General features: G+C 41.4%; 1 protein-coding gene across 4 annotated transcripts in view; it reads left to right on the top strand.

Moving 5' to 3' along the window:
• Positions 1-19,284, top strand: part of tncb (tenascin Cb) — a 59,296-nt gene extending 40,012 nt beyond the window's left edge. For 2 of the 4 annotated variants that reach the window (XM_085424931.1, XM_085424932.1), the window contains exons 11-23: positions 1,255-1,530; positions 5,139-5,411; positions 6,820-6,942; positions 8,230-8,373; positions 9,523-9,642; positions 10,145-10,288; positions 10,546-10,676; positions 10,776-10,908; positions 12,660-12,811; positions 16,755-16,851; positions 17,907-18,068; positions 18,498-18,661; positions 19,022-19,284. In XM_085424931.1, the coding sequence (XP_085281057.1) occupies positions 1,255-1,530; positions 5,139-5,411; positions 6,820-6,942; positions 8,230-8,373; positions 9,523-9,642; positions 10,145-10,288; positions 10,546-10,676; positions 10,776-10,908; positions 12,660-12,811; positions 16,755-16,851; positions 17,907-18,068; positions 18,498-18,661; positions 19,022-19,132 (2,030 nt within the window). In that variant the 3' untranslated portion in view covers positions 19,133-19,284. The remainder of the gene's footprint in view (positions 1-1,254; positions 1,531-5,138; positions 5,412-6,819; positions 6,943-8,229; positions 8,374-9,522; positions 9,643-10,144; positions 10,289-10,545; positions 10,677-10,775; positions 10,909-12,659; positions 12,812-16,754; positions 16,852-17,906; positions 18,069-18,497; positions 18,662-19,021) is intronic. The other 2 variants (XM_085424933.1, XM_085424934.1) reach the window with 2 other exon arrangements.
• The last annotated feature ends 152 nt before the right edge of the window (positions 19,285-19,436 follow it).

Genomic DNA, 19,436 nt, shown 5'->3' with positions numbered 1-19,436 from the left:
GCTCATTCACAGCCATTAATGCGCACAAGCTGCATCAGCATATCTGCCAACTGCTCTCTATCTTTATGTCTTCCACTGATATGGTAATATAGAGTAGATGGCTATAGGTAGACAATGATAATGGGGCTATTTGTTCTCTCTGGTCTTTTGTAGTGGAAATATGAGAATATTTCCATTCTGGACCTTTTCTCCTTTCTCCTGACGGTGAAATGAAATTACTGAGTGCTGGAGAATTGTCTTTCCCCCTACATGTGATTATATAGTTCTTTGTTGGTTGTTATATGTTTCACATCTACATTGTTGTGAGTTTTTGTCAACAGAAAATGTTCCAAAAGAACCTAAAAAAATTTCAAAATGTGTGTCCATCGTGTGATCAAAAACTTCCAGAAATTGGCATACCCACAAAAAAATTTACAGATCTCTATTTATTTGATAGGAATAATTCATCTTAAGGAGTACAAAGCGTGACACTGGTAATTTGCACAAAGAGGTTGATTTCCAACTCGTGTCCCTTGTTGGGTTTTTCACATCCACCATACACAAATAAAATATTCTAATATTCAACCACATAAAACTAAAATACAATATAGATACATAATGACAACGAATTACAAATAATACACATAATCAGATACATTCATGAAAGGAGATACATTCCTAAAAATAATCTTCACTTCAATAATCTTCATTAAAAAATATAGTCTAATTAATTCAAATGACCTCAGCTCTGATTATTATTATTTTTGGGGGCCAGTTTGCACTAGCTCTCAATTGCATACATATTTTTTAAATACAAGTATTTGAAACATTAATAAATGAAATTACAAGCAGCATATTGGTACATCCTAGTAGCATATCACTGACTGAAGGAAATCCAGGTTAGATCGCATGGTCATACAGTAAGTACAGAGAAACTGTGTGACTTCCAGTGAGAGATTAAAAAAAACAGCTGTTCTTTATTTTCATAGCACTATTCCTCGAATGTTTTGATCAGCACTTGTATGTTTGTGTTTTAAGGTTTGACCAATATATGAAGCCAGATGTATTTTCTATCATCTTAACATCCACCAGGTTGGCAGTGATCATTCTTTATGGGATTATCTAGCCCTTGAAAAGCAAGCTTAACCCTACCCCTAAAGAGTTCACCGGTGACCTCGTGGATATTAAGCAGTTAGAAGTGTGCAAATGAGTTGACCATCGGCTTTGCCATATGAATTGGTCTAACCTTTTGTTGATGTGTTTGTCATCACCCAGAGGAGGAGAAGCCCGTGGTGACCAACGTTACAATCAGCGATGTAACGTGGGACAGCTTCCTCTTGTCCTGGTTTGCCGACGATGGGGCTTTTGAGTCTTTTCTGATCACGGTAACTGATGCAGAGACGGACGCTGAGTGGCAAAATCACACTGTGCCCGCTGATGCTCGCAGCCTCGCCATCACCGGCCTCTACCCCACCACCTGGTACAGAGCTATTGTATACGGGGTGTACAGGGGAGCCCCATTAGACCCTGTCATTGCAGAAACCATCACAGGTATCAATGCAGTCAATTCTGGGGCCTAGCATTTTCCTCTGATTTCTTCTTTTTCTAATTGACACAGTCCTGTAATCTGTCCTTCTCTCTGTGAATTTTCTAAATTACTCTGTTCAGCACTGCCTTGAAGTGTGGCAATCACTAATAGGTGTTATACAAACACTTGTTCTTGTGCATTTTTTTTTATACCTTTGGACCTCTTTCTTGATATGCTCAAAAATGTATCAGATTGCAAAGAATTTATTTTTATAAATCTTTGAGAATGAAACTTTTAACTTAGGTATGAAAACAGCTTGTTTTGTTCATGCCCATGGGATTTCTGCAAAGCAACAAGTCGGGTCTTATTTTCTTGGTTAGCTTCAGGTTTGGAAATACATTTTTTTTTTTTAAAGTATACATAAAGGCAATTTATCAGCCCTTGCAGTGGAGATTACTCTTTGCAGGGTAAACAAAATCTCTGCGCCTTCCAGACACTGTGAACAATCCAAATCCCCAAGCAACACTCCTTCATCAGCCATCCATCACACGCGTATCCCTGCCTTTGATGCAGGGATCGTGAAATGGGCTAACACTACAGCGCCCACACAAAACTCATTCAATCTATATTAGTCCAGCCGCGGAGCTGCGTTTGATCCACTTGTCAGTCTGCCTGTTGGTATGAGTCCAGCCTGATACCTGATACCAGCACCTGGTCTGGTATGTGAACAGGGAGAAACACGTCAAATGAGAAGGTCAAGGTGCACTGGTTTCCCCTTCCCCAACACCAGTCATTATCAGTGATTAGCATGCTGTAAATCCCAGTATGTCTAATAAGAGGTCTTTAAACATCGAACGCATATACTACCAAGAATGTTGGAGAATGTAGTTTTACATTAAATAAGGGATACAAAAAATATGACACAATTCTTTACAGGACCATAACAACTGGAATCTGAAAGACCCTTTAGACTGTGACTATCTTAAGCAGGTCTATGGTAGAATTAGGACTAGGATACTGAAAACAGTGGTACTAATGAGATATGGTGTGGAGTCGCTTGTGTTCTGGGGCATAAACGGTAGATAGAGTCAGTCAAAAAAATGTTTTATTTTCTGAGAGTATACTAATTCACGATTATAAAAAGCAGTGCTTTTGGTATTCATTTTTCTCAGATTAAAAAAATTAAGACCAGTCTAGTTAAAAAGAAAATTTGTGGAAAAAGGCTAGAGAGAGAGAGAGAGCAGTAATCACAAGCAGGTGAACTCACACACTAATGAGGGTGGGGAAGCCGGGAAGTAAAAACCGTGCTCTAATATAAAACGGGATGGAATGAAAGAAAGATCAAGTGTAAGTGCACAATGACAGCACTGTCAATATTCAAAAACACTGAGGTAAACAGGTAACAGAAACACAGATCATTATAAAGATTTTGTGAAACACATGAAATATTGTGCAGGCTTAAAAGTCAAAAAATAAGTAGCTGAGTATCCAACAGTATCATTCAGCATTTGACTGATGAGGATCATTCATGTGGAAGAAAGATGGTAGGACTGATGGAGAGAGGAAAAAACCCTCAGGCTCTTTTGTCACTTTGTGTGAGGCCTCTCTTCTGTATGCATCCCCAGTTCCCTCAAGCCTGGACTGCACTTCATTCTCATGCTGCCGTTGCCCCTGGGCTCTGGTGCTGGGGTGCCAGGGGCTTCTGGGGCCACGCAGAATATGGCATGCGCTCAACACGGCCCATTGTCTGCATGCTAATGGTGTGGCAAAACCATCTTAACATTTTTCATTAGCATCACTTAATCCATAAAACATTCCGACTTGTGAATACAAGCGCTGACTAATTATGTTATGCACGGTGGCCGTCGTCGGTCTGCTGAAGAAGGACACTGCAGGAAAAATAAAGTTGTCGCTGAGGATGGAGTGAGGAAACTTTGATTAACAGAGAGGGTGTTTTATACAATGAATGACTGGAACCACTGAGAGCACCCAGAGAAAGCTCAGTTCAGAATCGTATCCGTACAAGCTATTATCAGGCGAGACTGGGACCAGCCCTGGGGTTCAGCTTGCAGACCCCCTTAGCAGGTTAGCTGGCGCCGGTGTGTACCTCATCCACTAACAGGCTCCTTTTTGTTCCCTCAGGTCTTGAGAGGGGGTGGAAGTGTAGAGAAGGTGGAGGCGGTTGTGAGAGGGGGAAATCAGTAGCAAGCTAACACATGTTAGCTGATGGATGTAGCTCTCTTCTCTCTTCCGCTGACCAGCTGAAGCCGGCTGGCGGCTAATGAAGAGTGACAGCTCCCTGGGATTTGTGTGCTCTGCTTCTCATTTCCACCGCTTTTTCTCACAACAAATGTCTCATGGTTTTTCCCTCACATTAAAAAAAGGGGGTTTCAGGCTAGTTCAATGACCCCTGAGACCCTCACATTTGGTGTTGTGTTTTAATGAGCAGTGGCGCTGGGCTTCACTGAGCCTTTCTTGAGCCCACTTATATCTACTTCTATCCAGGCTGCTTTAAAAGCTCTGTCCAGTCCGTGTATCCATCTGCATGGCTACCGGAAGTTTCTCTGACTAATTAGCAGCAGCGAACACATCCTCAGGAGAAACAGAGCTTTTTCTCCCACAGCTGTAGACTCCTGCTGTGTCTCAGCCTTTCTTCCTATCACTGTCATTATTAGAAGCTGCTAATGACTGCTTGACTTGGCTTTTACAAGTTCACATTCACACAACCCCATCTGTATGCACATCTGCAACTCAATCTACTTTCAGGATTTCACTGCTATTTTGAGTTATTTCCTTTGCTTCGAAATTCATAGTATTGGAAACATAAATCTGAAATGGGACCAAAATTGTTGCTTTTACTAGGCTATAGAGATTTTTATTTTTGCTGTAAAGTTGGACTTTTCAACATTTATTGAGATCATTTTTAATTTTGACAGCAAATTTTGATTTGGTTTTCGCCATCTGAATTCTTTTAGTTTTAGTCAGCTAAATATCATAGGATTTCCTTACATCAAATGTAAAATGTGCCCTTATGTTTAATTTTCTGTTCCTCCCAAGTGTTGATATTTTGTCACATTTTCATGAGGAACAGGAACTTGTACCCTTTCCAGAAAAATTGAAGAGTTGTACCAGTGTGCAGAGAAGGATTATAGAGGTACATCGAACATTACTGTACAAGGAGATTACTTCAGATTATATAATTCGTGGCTTTCTACACAATTTATTTTGTTCTGATTGGATCTCATCTCTCTATGATGAAAATTACACTGATTAAGATTTACTTCATTTTGGAGTTAGCCTCAATTCCGCATCTGAGGAAATGCAGTATTTTAAAGGCCATAAAAGCTATATGTAATCTATACTTTTCTCAGACTTGATAAATTATTCCTGATCACAGTTTTGACTCAGTTTTTTCTTGATTTTATTAATACTGCCATTAAATGTAACAGATCAGTCACATAAGCCCTAAAGACTCCACTTTGAATTTTGTTTCTTTCATGTTGTTGTACTAAAACTCTTCTCTTTCCACTCTGCAAAGTCAACATGTTATACGCCTTTTTTGTTTGCCATCTTCTTCAAATCTTAAAGTACTCCACAGAGAGCCAAACTGACTATCACCCCTGTCACTCAGAGTACGAACCGGAGGTGCAGTCTCTCCTAGTCTCCGACGTCACCACAGACAGCTTTCAGCTGTCCTGGATGGCCGAAGAGGACTCCTTTGACACCTTTGTCATAATGGTCAGCCAGGCCAAAGGCTTAGACCAACCAAGAGAGCTGGTGCTAGGTGGTGAGGAGAGAAGTGCGGTGATGACAGATCTCAATGAGGATACCGAGTACAAAGCTGAAATCTTTGGCCTCATTTTGGGAAGACGCTCCAAGTCTCTCTTGGAGGTGTTAAAAACAGGTACACAGTGAAAAGATGGAACGAGAGGCCCAAGCTGTGAACTGGAACTCTGGATACGTCTTGTCCGCGTAGTCAATGTGGAATGGTGTCATATCCTGTCTTTGGTGGTAACAGCATGAGTAGTAGCTGTGCTCTAACTTTCGTCCTTTATAAAGTACATCTTTTTGTCTACTAACCTGGTACCAAAGCATTACAGTATTTTTCCAACAGACATTTGGGTTCTTTTATGTCTGACAGTACTCCTGAGATGCAGATGAACAACCAGGTAGATTAGGCAGTGCTGTTTTCAAGGCTGATGCTGGATAAGAATCTGACTTTCACGTGGGTTTTACTGAGATCAGCCCAATATTAAAAGTACTTGCTATGGTTGAGATGAAGCAGTAACACTTAGGATGCATTAAATTATAGTATTATTGTAGTTTTAACCTCATGGCATCCACCAGTACACCAGTTAACCACTAAGGATAGGGTTAGATTTGCTTCACATTTGAGTCACAAGCTTAAAAAGCAAGTCAAAAATCCAAAATCACTTGTATATGCCATATAGATGAGACATTCGTGTAGAGGTGTAGATTTGAACCTAATCCTAACCCTACTCTGAATGTTAAGAGGGTAAAGGAGATTTCACTATTCCCAAAGTGGTATTAAGGCCTGTTAGTAAATGATCCGGTATAAAGAAGTGTGCATGTGTGCACATAAGTACATCAATCTGAAGTATCAGAGAAGGCCATTCAAACTGCATATTTTCAGTCGAGCCGCACTCAGGACACGTACTTAGCGCTTTACTCTTTTTTCGTTGTGTTGATGTGGTCTTTTATTAATTCTTGTCTGAATGCCCCTGCCAAAGGTTGTCTTTGATATCTTGACCTCATGTGCCGTTGTCTCTATGTAAAGAAGGTGGTGGTTGTCCATGTCATATAAAACTGCTGCCTGTGTCCTCCATCATCCCCCCTGAGGTAAAGGATTTAGTCTTGGGTTGCGTGGCGCATGCTTCACTTTTGTGTTACCATGAAATGCGAGCAAGTTAATCTCTTCAGGTCTGTCACGCAAGATACCGCAGCTCACTTTTAACTGGGAACAGTTCTGTCTGTGTGAGCCCGGGCCTCCGCAGGCCCCCTTTGTCTCTGGACTTCACTCTCTTTTATGCTTTCCTGCTTTCGCTCTGCTCTAAAATGAGTGCCTTTCAGTGGTGGATCTGCCCTGCTACAGTGTCTGTGTGTTTTTTCGTGTCTGTTTCTTCACTCTGTTGGAGGAAATCCTCACTAGAACATGTCAAAACTGTTCACTGATTGATATTTGCTTCTATACAGTGCTTTCTTAGAATTATAAAAAAGGCAGTACACATACTGACTGATGCTTCTGTTTTTGTCTTTGTCCCCATCTGCTGTTTCTGTCTTCCCTTTGCCAGACCTGGGTTCACCCAAGGGCATTCGCTTCTCCGATGTCACTGACACGTCTGCAACTGTTCACTGGGTGACCCCAAGAGCTCGAGTGGACAGCTACCGGGTCACTTACGTACCTGTCTATGGAGGTCAGTATTTTTATGAGTGCGGTGGGACAGGGAACATTTAGACATGCTGTTCTTAAGATCCTCCAAAAGTCGCACACAGGAGATCTCTAACCATCAACTGCATCCATGATTGCATTAGGAAAAACAGATTTTAATATCTGGCACAGCAGTATGAAACAAGCCTAGATTTGGATGACTATAACCAGCATGGACATTCTCACTGCTTTTAAATTGCTCGTCCATTCATCAGTTTATGTTGTAACTCTTTTGTCCAGACATAGACAGATGCTGCCCTCTGTTGGCTACTGATAAGTGTGTCTACTGAAAATCAAGAAAATTGACCATCCTATCACAATAGAGTCCTGTATATTTTGTGACAAAGAATAAATTATTAACAAATTAGTTACATCACGATGCATGTACAATTCAAAACTGAATAAGTGATCAAGACTCAAATATTTTCAGCACCTAGAAAAATTCCCACAAAAAACTGTATCTGTAAAAAAGGGCTTTTGTTCATCACTAACTTTAACAAGGTAGAATAAATAGTAGGAAAATACAAAGACATATAGACATATAGGCAAGGTTTAATAAAAATAAAATCAAATATAAAATCCATCCACCTACTAGTATTTTATCTGCTTAACTTAATGTCAGTTCAATTCAGTTTTATTTATACAGCACCAAATCACAAGGCACTTTATATTGTAAGATAGACCCTACAATATTACATACAGAGAAAAACCCAATAATCACATGACCCCCCCCCCCCCCCCCCCCCCCCCCCCCCATGAGCAAGCACTTTGGCGACAGTGGGAAGGAAAAACTCCCTTTTAAAAGGAAGAAACCTCCAGCAGAACCAGGCTCAGGGAGGGGCGAGGCCATCTGCTGCGACTGGTTGGAGAGAGAAGGGAGACAGGATAACAGACATGCTGTGGAAGAGGAAGTGTACAGCCCAGACAGGTGGAAAGTCCAGCAATGAAAAGAAAGAAAATTATCTGCAAACTAATAAGAGTGTTATCTGGCAAATGTTTACTTGTTAGACTTGAAGTGATGGTGAAATGCAATATAGAGACAGAGCTGCTAAATGACTTGGAAAAGTAACACGTTAACTGATGGCCAACTGCATGTGTATGGATTATGGGTATGACAGAAGGGGTTAAATCATTCATCAGTGGGGAAATCCGCATGACTAAGAACAAGAAGGGATGAATGAAGATTCTTCTCCGATGAAAAACAAGTACTTCACTACTTCAGCTAAGTGTTTGTTCATTCATTGAAAATGATGTAAGTTATCAAAATTCCCAGGTAACGCCAAGACACTGTCAGTGGATGGTTCTTCATCTCAGATTGTGCTGCCTAACCTGACACCCGGAGTCACTTACAAGGTCACTGTGATTGCTATCAAGGGGCAGAGGGAGAGTGAACCTGGATCTGACAGCGTCACCACAGGTAAAATACACACACACACACATTCGTAATGCGAAGAACAGATTTGTTGGCCACAACAGTATTAGACACTATATTATAACTATGATATGATGTTGTAGTGTGGCTTTGTACCTTACAAATTTGCAGTGTTAAGACAAAGAGAGACAGTTAAAAACTCTGGCTAGTTAAGGTTAATTTTAGCCTAAGCCAAAGCTACGCTAATTAAGCCACTGTTTGCTTTAAAGAAACTATATGTAGATTCTTGTGTGTAAAAGGTTCAAGCCTTCTGAAATTATCCAAAGCATTAAATGGAATGTGAAGAAACAATTGTGATGATCCTATGTCTAAACCATGTATTGTGTTGAAGCGATAGCAAGTAAAAAATAACTTAGGTGTAACTGTACCTTTGTGTAATACCACTAATGCTAGTGTAGTACCACAACAACTGGCAAGCTATTAAGAGCACATTATGTGATCAGATACATGTATGTCATTACCTATAGTGCTATTAAAAGCTATTAAATAGGAGCACACATCCAGAAACATCTCAACACATGCAGTGACAAAAGCTGTCTCCTGGAGTTTTACTCTCATTTTGCTAAGAGCGAGTACAAGTTTCCTATAATTAATCTGTTCAGTTGGTCAGACTCATCCAAAATATATATATTTTTTCTGTTTCATAAAACACTTAAAATATAATGGAGAGAGAATGTAATTAACAGGATACAAAGTCCTCTAATTAGGACTTTGTATCATGATGAACTAGAATACTAACAAACTTAGTTAACAAATGAGTTGCTTTTGGCTACTATTACACTAATGTATATATCTAACATATATCTATATATCTACAATCTACTAAGATTGTAGATATATCAGAATCAGAAGACTTTATTTATCCCCAAGGGGCAATTAACAAACAAACAACAGAGCAGCATAACGTTGAAGATAAGGACAATAAGAACAGGCAATAAGAGTGAAATAATAAATACACAGAATATACAGTATATACAGTTTTAAAATTACACAGTTTTAAAATTAAAGTGACTGAAAGGTGAATAAATAACTAATAATATATGTTAGTGTAGTTTTCTCTAACTGGTTTTGTTTGCCAATTTAGTCAGCTCACACTCTTAATTTAGATGGTATGTGTGTGACTGTGTGTTACAGCTCTGGATAAACCACGTGGTCTGAACGCAGTCAACATCACGGACAGTGAGGCTCTGCTGCTCTGGCAGCCCGCCATCGCTACAGTGGACGGCTATGTCATCACCTATAGTGCAGATTTAGGTAAGTACTTATGTGTGTACAACTTAGCACAGACAAGAACAAAAGAAATGTTCAAACAAAAGACAGTTCAAATTTTCATACTAAAGCAACATGATCAATGTACCAATACTGAGTTGGCATATTAAAAAAGTAACATGTGACACATAAGTCATAAGAAAGTTTGCTGCCTTATTATTATTTCTAGTAGTAATGACTTTATAAAAAGAAACCAGTTTAAAGATGTTGTATGCAAGTATTCTATTTCTGTAACGCTCATAATTATAAGCATGAATATTTTGAGATTTACTGTGAAGGTTTGGTTCTTGTGTCTTGGTTCAGACAGATATCATTAAAGTACATTTAAAGAGTGTACATAACAACTTTAAGTGAACTAAAGTGAATTCAGTGGAGTATTTATTCATCATGATGTTAATGTTCAAGTTGACAGATAAAGGCTGAATACTTCCTCTGCTGGTGTTTGTCCTTCAAGTTTGATTTGGTTTCTGTACTTTGTGTTTCTCAGTGGCTCCAGTCATGGAACGTGTGTCAGGAAACGTGGTGGAGTTTGAGATGAACTCTCTGGCACCAGCCACACACTACACTGTGAAGGTCTATGCTGTGCGGGACTTGGCCAAGAGTGCAGCCACTACAACAGAGTTTATCACAGGTGTTGTTTCCCTGGTGTTTTAAATGATTAGTTAAACTAATACAAATGGGAAAAGCTAGTAGAAATCAAGCAGTCTGTCAGATTTCTTCATTATAACTGTAACTGTATGTATGTCAAAATCTGAGAGAGCAACATCATAAGAACCGACTAGTGCTGCTGTGCTCTAGCTTGCAGGCACTACAAATAAGGCTTCATGACTGTTGTGAAGTTATGTAGAAATCTGTAAACAAATGTAAACAAAGTTTGGATTCCTTCAGATGTGGATGCCCCCCAGGACTTGGCAGCCAGTAACATCCAGACAGAGAACGCCATGCTGACGTGGAAGCCTCCTCGTGCTGACATCACCGGCTACATGCTCAGCTTTGAATCTGCAGACCGCACCATCCGGGTCAGTACACAACTTATACTGCTCTCCGAAGGCCAATGCCGATCCAACTGTATGTTGAGTATGTGGAACATGTTCAGGAATGTTTGTTTCATCCTTCAGGAGGTGGTGCTGAGTCCGACTGCAGTGTCATACAACATGGCTCAGCTCAAAGCATCCACCGAATATACAGTCAGCCTGCAGGCCCTCGCTGGACCAAAGAGAAGCAGAGTGATCACTACTATCTTCACCACCAGTGAGTAGACTCCTGCACACACTAGAAAGGTTTCAAGTCACTGTGATGTCTATTTATAGTGTTATCAGTAATGCAAGGACAAATAGAATATATAGCCTTTTTACATTCAGTTTTAGAGATACTGAATTAAGCTGCTAAATCAGGGCTGTCAATTATATGGCCTGTGTTTAAAAATAAATTCCAGGAAAGGGTCAAACATGGTCCAAAGGATGACTTAAAGGAATTACAATCTGTTTCTGAACTCTTCATTTCACACAGCCAGAGGTCATCATCTTCATCAGTTTTACGGATTTCCTACTGACAGATTATTTAAACCGTGTGGTCACATGGTTTAAATATAAGCCATTGAGCAATGCTAACCTGTCTGAAGTTACAGCAGCAGTGTTTGTAATGACATCGACTGGCTCAGTGTGAAAACCCAAACGCAATTTTTCAGTTCTGTAATCTGATGGTTGATTAAATGTGAATGTTTTCACAATTTGTATGATTTCCACACATTATTCAGGAAACAATAAAAAAAATAAGATGGTTAGTGTTACACTGTAAAAAAAAATTCCAAAAAAACCCCAGTAATATTCTGGCAGCTGGGGCGCCAAAATAATACCAGAAAATAACAGAAAATAACTTTCTCATAAAAATACGGTTATTTTCATTAATGACAATACAGTTTGTTACCCTAATTTTACATGGGATTTTGCCTTTTTCAAGTGCTTTTAAACATTAAATTAGGAACATTTTAAAGTGATTAAACAATGAAATTACCTATAAACAAGATCAATGAATGCGGTAATATGAATAATAATACTTATATGTACAGAAATAAGGGCAGCACGGTGGCACGGTGGTTAGCACTGTTGCCGCACAGCAAGAAGGTCCTGAGTTCAATTCCTCCATCAGGCCGGGGTCTTTCTGTGTGGAGTTTGCATGTTCTCCCTGTGTTGCGTGGGTTCTCTCCGGGTACTCCGGCTTCCTCCCACCGTCCAAAGACATGCAGCTTGTGGGGATAGGTTAATTGATTAATCTAAATTGTCACTAGGTGTGAATGTGCGAGTGAATGTGAGTGTGAATGGTTGTCTGTCCCTGTGTGTTGGCCCTGCGACAGACTGGCGACCTGTCCAGGGTGTACCCCGCCTCTCGCCCTATGACAGCTGGGATAGGCTCCAGCGCCCCCTGCGACCCTGAAAAGGATAAGCGGAAGCGAATGGATGGATGGATGGATGTACAGAAATATACAGTTAACAGTTGGTTTAAATAATAATAATGGATTGCATTTATATAGCGCTTTTTGAGACCCTCAAAGCGCTTTACAATTCCACTATTCAGTCACTCTCACATTCACGCACTGGTGGAGGCAAGCTACAGTTGTAGCCACAGCTGCCCTGGGGCAGACTGACAGATTTTATGTTAATTTACATTTTAAATTAAAAATCACAGTCTATTTATGTAAATTTAATGATATTCCAGAAAAACAGTACAAAACTGTAAAATACACAGTAAAATACTTTTATATTACTTTTTTTTTACAGTGTAGTTTTTAAATGAGGTTGAAACTAGATGAACTGTGAAGCAAGACTACTTGCTGAACTGAGGCTGCTGGCTGAAAATGTTAAATTCAAGAAAACACAAGAGTATAAAGAACCTCTCTGCAGCATCCTGGCTTTGCAAACAGGAAATTCTGGAATGGAAAAATCCTATTTATTTATATAGCATCTTTTCCCCTTAATCATTATTTTGTGTGTGTGTCTGTGTAGCTGGCGTGTTGTACCGACACCCCAGGGATTGCTCCCAGGCCCTACTGAATGGAGACACCTCATCAGGCATGCACACCATCTACCTGGGTGGAGATGAGAACCAACCCCTGCAAGTCTACTGTGACATGAGCACTGATGGAGGCGGATGGATCGTAAGTCACGGGCTGACATACTTGTTGATAATGTGCAACCACTCTTTCGTTTTCAAGATCTGGCACATATTTGATCATCATTAATCATCATTCCATACTTTGTATTCAGAAATTTTCAGTTCAAATCAATTCCATTTTATTGGTATTGTGCCAAATCACAACAACAGTCATCTTGATGTGTTTTATATTATAAGGTAAAGTCCCTACAATGTTACAGAGAAAATCCCAACAGTCAGATGACTCCCTATGAGCAAGCATTTGGCAAAAGTGGGAAGGAAAAACTTGGTTTTAACAGGAGAAAACCTCCATAGAGGTTGGAAAAACAGTTTCATGGCCAACTGAGACCTGCTCCCTCAATATTCCATGACAGATTAGCAGATAATAGACCCGGAGTTTATTCCAAGTGCTGAACTTGCATTTGGTAGCTGTTCACTGGAATGCTCAAAGACTGACAAGTGTCAGTGCAAGTGAACAAGGCCAGCGCTATGCTGAAAAAACAAAATAAACCTATCTGAGAGACAGCAGAATGTAGGAATGGCCAAATCAAAAATGTGTTACATTTTTAAAAGAAGTACTGCACCGGCCAGCTCAGCAGCACTAAAAGACCCGAAAGACCACAGAAAACAACTAAGTGCAGACCTCTTTCTTTGGCTGACAAAAAACTGTTATGTCTGAGTATAAAAATATCATGAAGGTGAGCTAAGACCAAGCACATAAACAAACAGAACTATCCACAAAACAAGCTCAGATGACCTGCCCAAGAGAAGCACACCAAAATTATCTACCTTTTTATCTACCTCGGGAATTTACATCGGTCATTGTAAGTGCCGTTTATATTCCACCACAAGCGGACACGGTCACCGCCTTATGCGAGCTGCATGAGGCACTCACACAGCACCAGACACAACGGGGGACTTTAATAGCGCCAACCTCAAACGCGCAGCGCCGAACTTTTATCAACACATCACCTGCCCCACCAGGGGTGAAAGGACACTGGACCACTGCTACACTACGGTCAAGGACGGCTACAAGGCACAATCCCGCCCTCCGTTTGGCAAATCTGATCACGCCGCCATCTTCCTCATGCCAAAATATAAACAAAGGCTGAAACAGGAAGTTCCGGTTCAGAGGAAGGTCGCGCGCTGGACGGATCAATCGGTGGCCGCGTTACAGGACGCACTCGATGACGCAGACTGGGGCATGTTCAGAAACAGCTCCGACGATGACGTCAACGTGTTTACGGAAGCGGTTGTGGGATTCATCGGGAAACTAGCGGATGATACCGTGGAGACAAAGACTATCACAACGTTTCCCAACCAGAAGCCGTGGGTGGATAAAACCATCCGCAACGCTCTGAGATCCCGCACCGCTGCCTACAACACGGGACTCACAACGGGGGACATGGACCCGTACAAAGCCGCGTCATATAACGTGCGGAGGGCGGTGAAAGAGGCGAAGCAGCGCTACGGGAGGAAACTAGAGTCACAACAGAGTGACTCTAGGAGCCTGTGGCGGGGACTAAGGACAATAACGGACTATAAAGCACCAACAACCGGTATGACGAACGCGGCCGTGACTCTGGCAGACGAGCTGAACACTTTCTATGCTCGCTTCGAGGCTGCAGCTAAGGTCTCCAACAATGCTAGTGTTGGCGGCGCTAACGGCTGCAGACAGGAAGATACTGCCAGCACCGGAAACGTGCTCGTCATCTCCGAGCATGAAGTAAGGAGAGCCTTCAAAAGAGTGAACACCAGGAAAGCAGCAGGACCAGACGGCATCCCAGGTCGTATCCTAAGAGACTGCGCATACCAGCTAGCTCCTGTGTTCACTGAGATATTCAACATCTCTTTATCTCAGTCGGTGATCCCCACATGCTTCAAAGAGTCCATCATTGTTCCTGTCCCGAAGAAACCCCACCCTGCTTCTCTCAATGACTATCGCCCTGTAGCCCTCACCTCAGTAGTGATGAAGTGCTTTGAACGCCTGGTCAGAGACTTCATCATTTCTTCACTACCAGACACACTGGACCCACTACAGTTCGCTTACCGTCCAAATCGTTCCACAGACGATGCCATCTCTCATCTCCTCCACACATCACTCACTCACTTGGACACTAGAAGGGGGAATTATGTTAAAATGCTCTTCATAGACTACAGCTCTGCATTTAACACCATAATTCCCTCCACACTCACCACCAAGCTGGAGCATCTGGGACTCAGCTCATCTATGTGTCAGTGGATCTCCAACTTCCTAACTGGCAGACCACAGGCAGTAAGGATGGGCGGACATGTCTCAGCCTCCACCACTCTCAGCACTGGAGCCCCCCAGGGGTGTGTTCTGAGCCCCCTGCTGTACTCTTTGTACACATATGACTGTGTGGCCACTACCAGCTCCACCACCATCATCAAGTTTGCTGACGACACCGTCGTGGTGGGCCTGATCTCTGATAACAACGAGACGGCCTACCTGAAGGAGATTAGGAATCTGGAGAACTGGTGCCAGAGGAACAACCTCCTTCTAAACGTCAGTAAGACAAAGGAGCTGATAGTGGACTTCAGCACTAAGCAGGAGAGGAACTACCAGACCCCCGTCATCAACGAGTGCCCAGTGGAGAGAGTGGACAGCTTCAAATACCTCGGAGTTCACATCACGCAGGACCTGTCATGGTCCTGTCACATCAACACCGTGGTGAAAAAGGCCCGACAGCGTCTCTACCACCTCAGACGCTTGAGAGACTTCCAACTGCCCTCCAAGGTGCTCAGGAACTTTTACTCGTGCACCATAGAGAGCATCCTGGCGGGAAACATCTTAACCTGGTTCGGGAACAGCACCATGCAGGACAGACGAGCTCTACAGAGGGTTGTGCGGTCAGCTGAGCGCACCATCCGCTCCGAGCTCCCTGACCTGCACTCAATCTACAGCAGGCGGTGCCGGACCAAGGCCAGGAAGATCGTGAAGGACCTCAGCCATCCCAACGACAGACTGTTCTCTCTGCTGAGGTCAGGAAAGCGATTCCGCTCCCTGAAGACCAACACAGAGAGACTGAGGAGGAGCTTCTTCCCGCAGGCGATACGGTCTCTCAATCACACCACCACACAGTACTGACCCACACATATGGTTCTTACACACACACTGGACTTTCTGGACATTGTTTTTGCACACATTGTTTTTTTGCACAACACTGGTCACTATATTCTTCATTTCCGGTTAATACTTGTACAGCTGCTGTTATTCTGTATATATTTATTTATATTTAGATTTCTTCATACATTCTTATATAGTTCTATATTGTGTATTTTGTTGTACAGTTATTTTATTTTCAACTTTAATTTATATATTTTATCTTATTCCTTCCCAGTTAAATTTACCCTTCATTCTAATTTGTGTTGTACAGTTATTTCATTTTTAACCTTAATTTATATTTTATTCCTTCTTAGTTAAATTTACCCTTTTTAATTTTTCATATTTATTTCCTATCTTATTCATAGCCTTTTCCTTTTTTGTTTTCTTTAGGTCACGAGCAGTTGTCCAAGCATTTCACTACATATCGTACTGTGTATGACTGTGTACGTGACAAATAAAATTTGAATTTGATTTGAATTTCAAATACAAAAAGTGCTTATCTCAATGGACTAATAAAACCAGGAGAAAATGGGTACAAAAACAAATGGCAGCTCACCTTACAAAACAGACTTTTTTTAGTTCAATGTGACGTGTTATAGCAGTCATGAGGGAAAACCGTTTACCTCTAGACTTTCATATATTAAGACATCTTTTTGCAACCACAGCTATGGTCATCTGGTTGCCTTCAAATAGAAAGCAGGTCCAACACTGCACTCTCTTTATCCAGCTCGAGAACTGCTTTCAAGTTTTATACTGTCCATTTGCTTTCCTTAACAAGATTTTTATTAAATCTATTCTTTGTTTTTCTCTCTCTTTGCAGGTTTTCCTCCGACGTCAAAGTGGCAAACTAGAGTTCTTCCGCAACTGGAAGAATTACACAGGCGGCTTTGGAGACATGAATGATGAATTTTGGCTGGGTAATTTTTTAACAAAGAACCACAGAGTTTTCCATAATACACAGGACATGGTCATATATCAGGGTCCAAAATAGCTACACACATAAGTTAAACATAATTTACAAAAATGCGGTTCAAACATACAAAAATCCAAAAAGTTAAACTTCCAGAAAGTCTTCCATTTCCAGAAATTTCCACAGCACAGAGTAATAGGACCACACTAAGAAAGTAACTCAGGTCCCAACAGCAAGATCTGACAAAGGTAGAGAAACGGTTCTAAATACACAGAAGGAAAGCTGGCAAAAAGGAAACAGGTGAGGATGGAACACATGAGGAAGCAATTAAAGGAAAGTAAAAATAATCAGGGAGGAGGAGGCAATCACAAAGGCTGGAAAGGGCAGAAAGTAAAAAAGGGAAAACTAGCATTCAAAGTAAAATAGGAAATGAGCAAACGTTAATTAACAAGTTATAGTTTTAACTACATAGTTTTAAAACTAATTTTTGTTAAAACTATGTAGAGCCTACAATGAAATTTCTGCATGTCGCCAACCTTGTTGATGGCATACTTGTATGTGGTGGGCCAAAACACTACTTGGTTAGTTAGTTGTCAAACATAAGGCCCAATGATCAGAACTGGCCTGGCAAAGACTCTAATCTGGCCCGCTCTGGCAGAAATTATGTAATTTTTGATTGTACGTTCATAGGTTTTACATCTTTTTTCTTCTGGTAAAGATCTCTGCCACATAGTAAACCAAAGTAATTCGATAATAAATGAACAAGTTACATGACAGAAAAGTTGCTGTTTTTTTACTTTATAATAAACATTTATGTGTAGTTAAACATCTTTACAGTTACAGAAAGGGGAGTTTGAGTTGTCCAGCCCTTAACATAAAATGAGCTTGGATTACAGAGTAGGCTACTGCATAAGGGATGGACATAGGCATAAATTTCATCTAAGAGCTCCATAGATAGTAGTCATTTAAATGCTAAACATTTGTAATGTGTAGAATGATACTTTTAGTTTGATAATAGGATCTTTTGTAAGCCATTGTTCAGCTGTCTCCTTTTTCACTCAGGTCTGTCCAACCTGCATAAGATCACAGCCAGCGGTCAGTACGAACTGCGAGTAGACCTGAGAGATAAGGGAGATACAGCCTATGCTCAGTATGACAAGTTCTCAGTCGGTGAACCCCGGACCCGCTACAAAGTCCACGTAGGAGGATACAGCGGTACAGCAGGTAAAGCTAGTATCTGTGCTCTACAGTTTATGCACAGTGATTTAAATGTCTCTTGATACTTTGTCTTTGACACCAGTACTGGCCTTTCAGCGGCAATGCAGGAGCCTGTGTGTGGTAGATGGGCTTCATTTGCCTTGTTTATATGCTGCCTTGGTGTGCTTTTGTGTCACTCTGTTTTGCGATACACGAGTCAGGTCGGGACTCGTCGGTACAATGTGTAAAATCTCACCACTGGATGTCAGTAGATTGCAGATTGCAGTTTTCTTACCCTTCTTAATTCAAATGCATAATCCTAGTTATGGTGGCGACTTAGGAGAAACAACTCTGGCTGTGTTCATCTGTAGTGAGTGTAGACAATGCTGTGTCTCTCTGAATCAGGAAACTTAATCACAGCAAAAATGTAATGACTCTCTTGTTTGGCCTCTGTAGGCGACTCCATGACCTACCACCACGGCCGGCCGTTCTCCACCTATGACCATGACAACGACATTGCCGTCACCAACTGCGCTCTGTCCTATAAGGGAGCCTTCTGGTATAAAAACTGCCACCGGGTTAATCTGATGGGACGATATGGAGACAACAGTCACAGCAAGGTAATGAATAGTTCATTGCAGCACAACCTACAGTACAGTTGTTGCACATTTAATGGGTCACCAAAGGTTCTGACTGGGTCAAAAATAACTGCCTGAATATGTGCTCCAGGCATTTTACAGTAGACATTAGAAATCATGAATCTGATTTATGATTAATGACTCCACTAATCGTTTTTCATTATCTTGATTATTTTCGTGTTATTTTGATAAAAATAAATGTACTTCTAAATCTAAATTTAGAAGGAACAGTTGTCAATGACTAACTTTTCATTGGTAGTGTGCATAATATGAGTCTGGTAGAAACTGCCCTTCTGTTTCACTCTGTTTTTGACTTGCACATCTTGCCTGCCGCCTCTCCAGGGCGTGAACTGGTTCCACTGGAAAGGCCATGAGCACTCAATTGAGTTTGCTGAGATGAAGATCCGGCCATCCAACTTCAGAAACCTGGAGGGAAGGAGGAAACGATCATAAATGATATGAAAAGCTCCGCCGCCACCAATACCACCTTCACCACCACCAACAACAAAACAACAACTACTACTCTGGACTCCGCATGAACCACCTGGACTCCCAAACCCTCCCACCCTGCAGCAACCAAAGCCACTGCCAAGAGCCCTGCTGTTCTCACATGAAACAAATGCTCCTCGATGTTTTCTGTTCCCTCACAAATCTGCCTAAATCTGCCATATGACCCATCCCAGCCTTTCCCCCCTCTGATACGGCTACGCAAAAATGCTGCCAGTGCAGAAACTGACGTTACAAACTGGACTTGCAT

Source organism: Rhamphochromis longiceps, linkage group LG12 (assembly GCF_057381845.1).
Source record: "Rhamphochromis longiceps isolate RC_006_pf linkage group LG12, R_longiceps_female_GT1.1, whole genome shotgun sequence".
NCBI lineage: Eukaryota > Metazoa > Chordata > Actinopteri > Cichliformes > Cichlidae > Rhamphochromis > Rhamphochromis longiceps.
The sequence above is the reverse complement of the archived record's forward strand: the minus strand, read 5'-3'. Positions and strand labels throughout refer to the sequence as shown.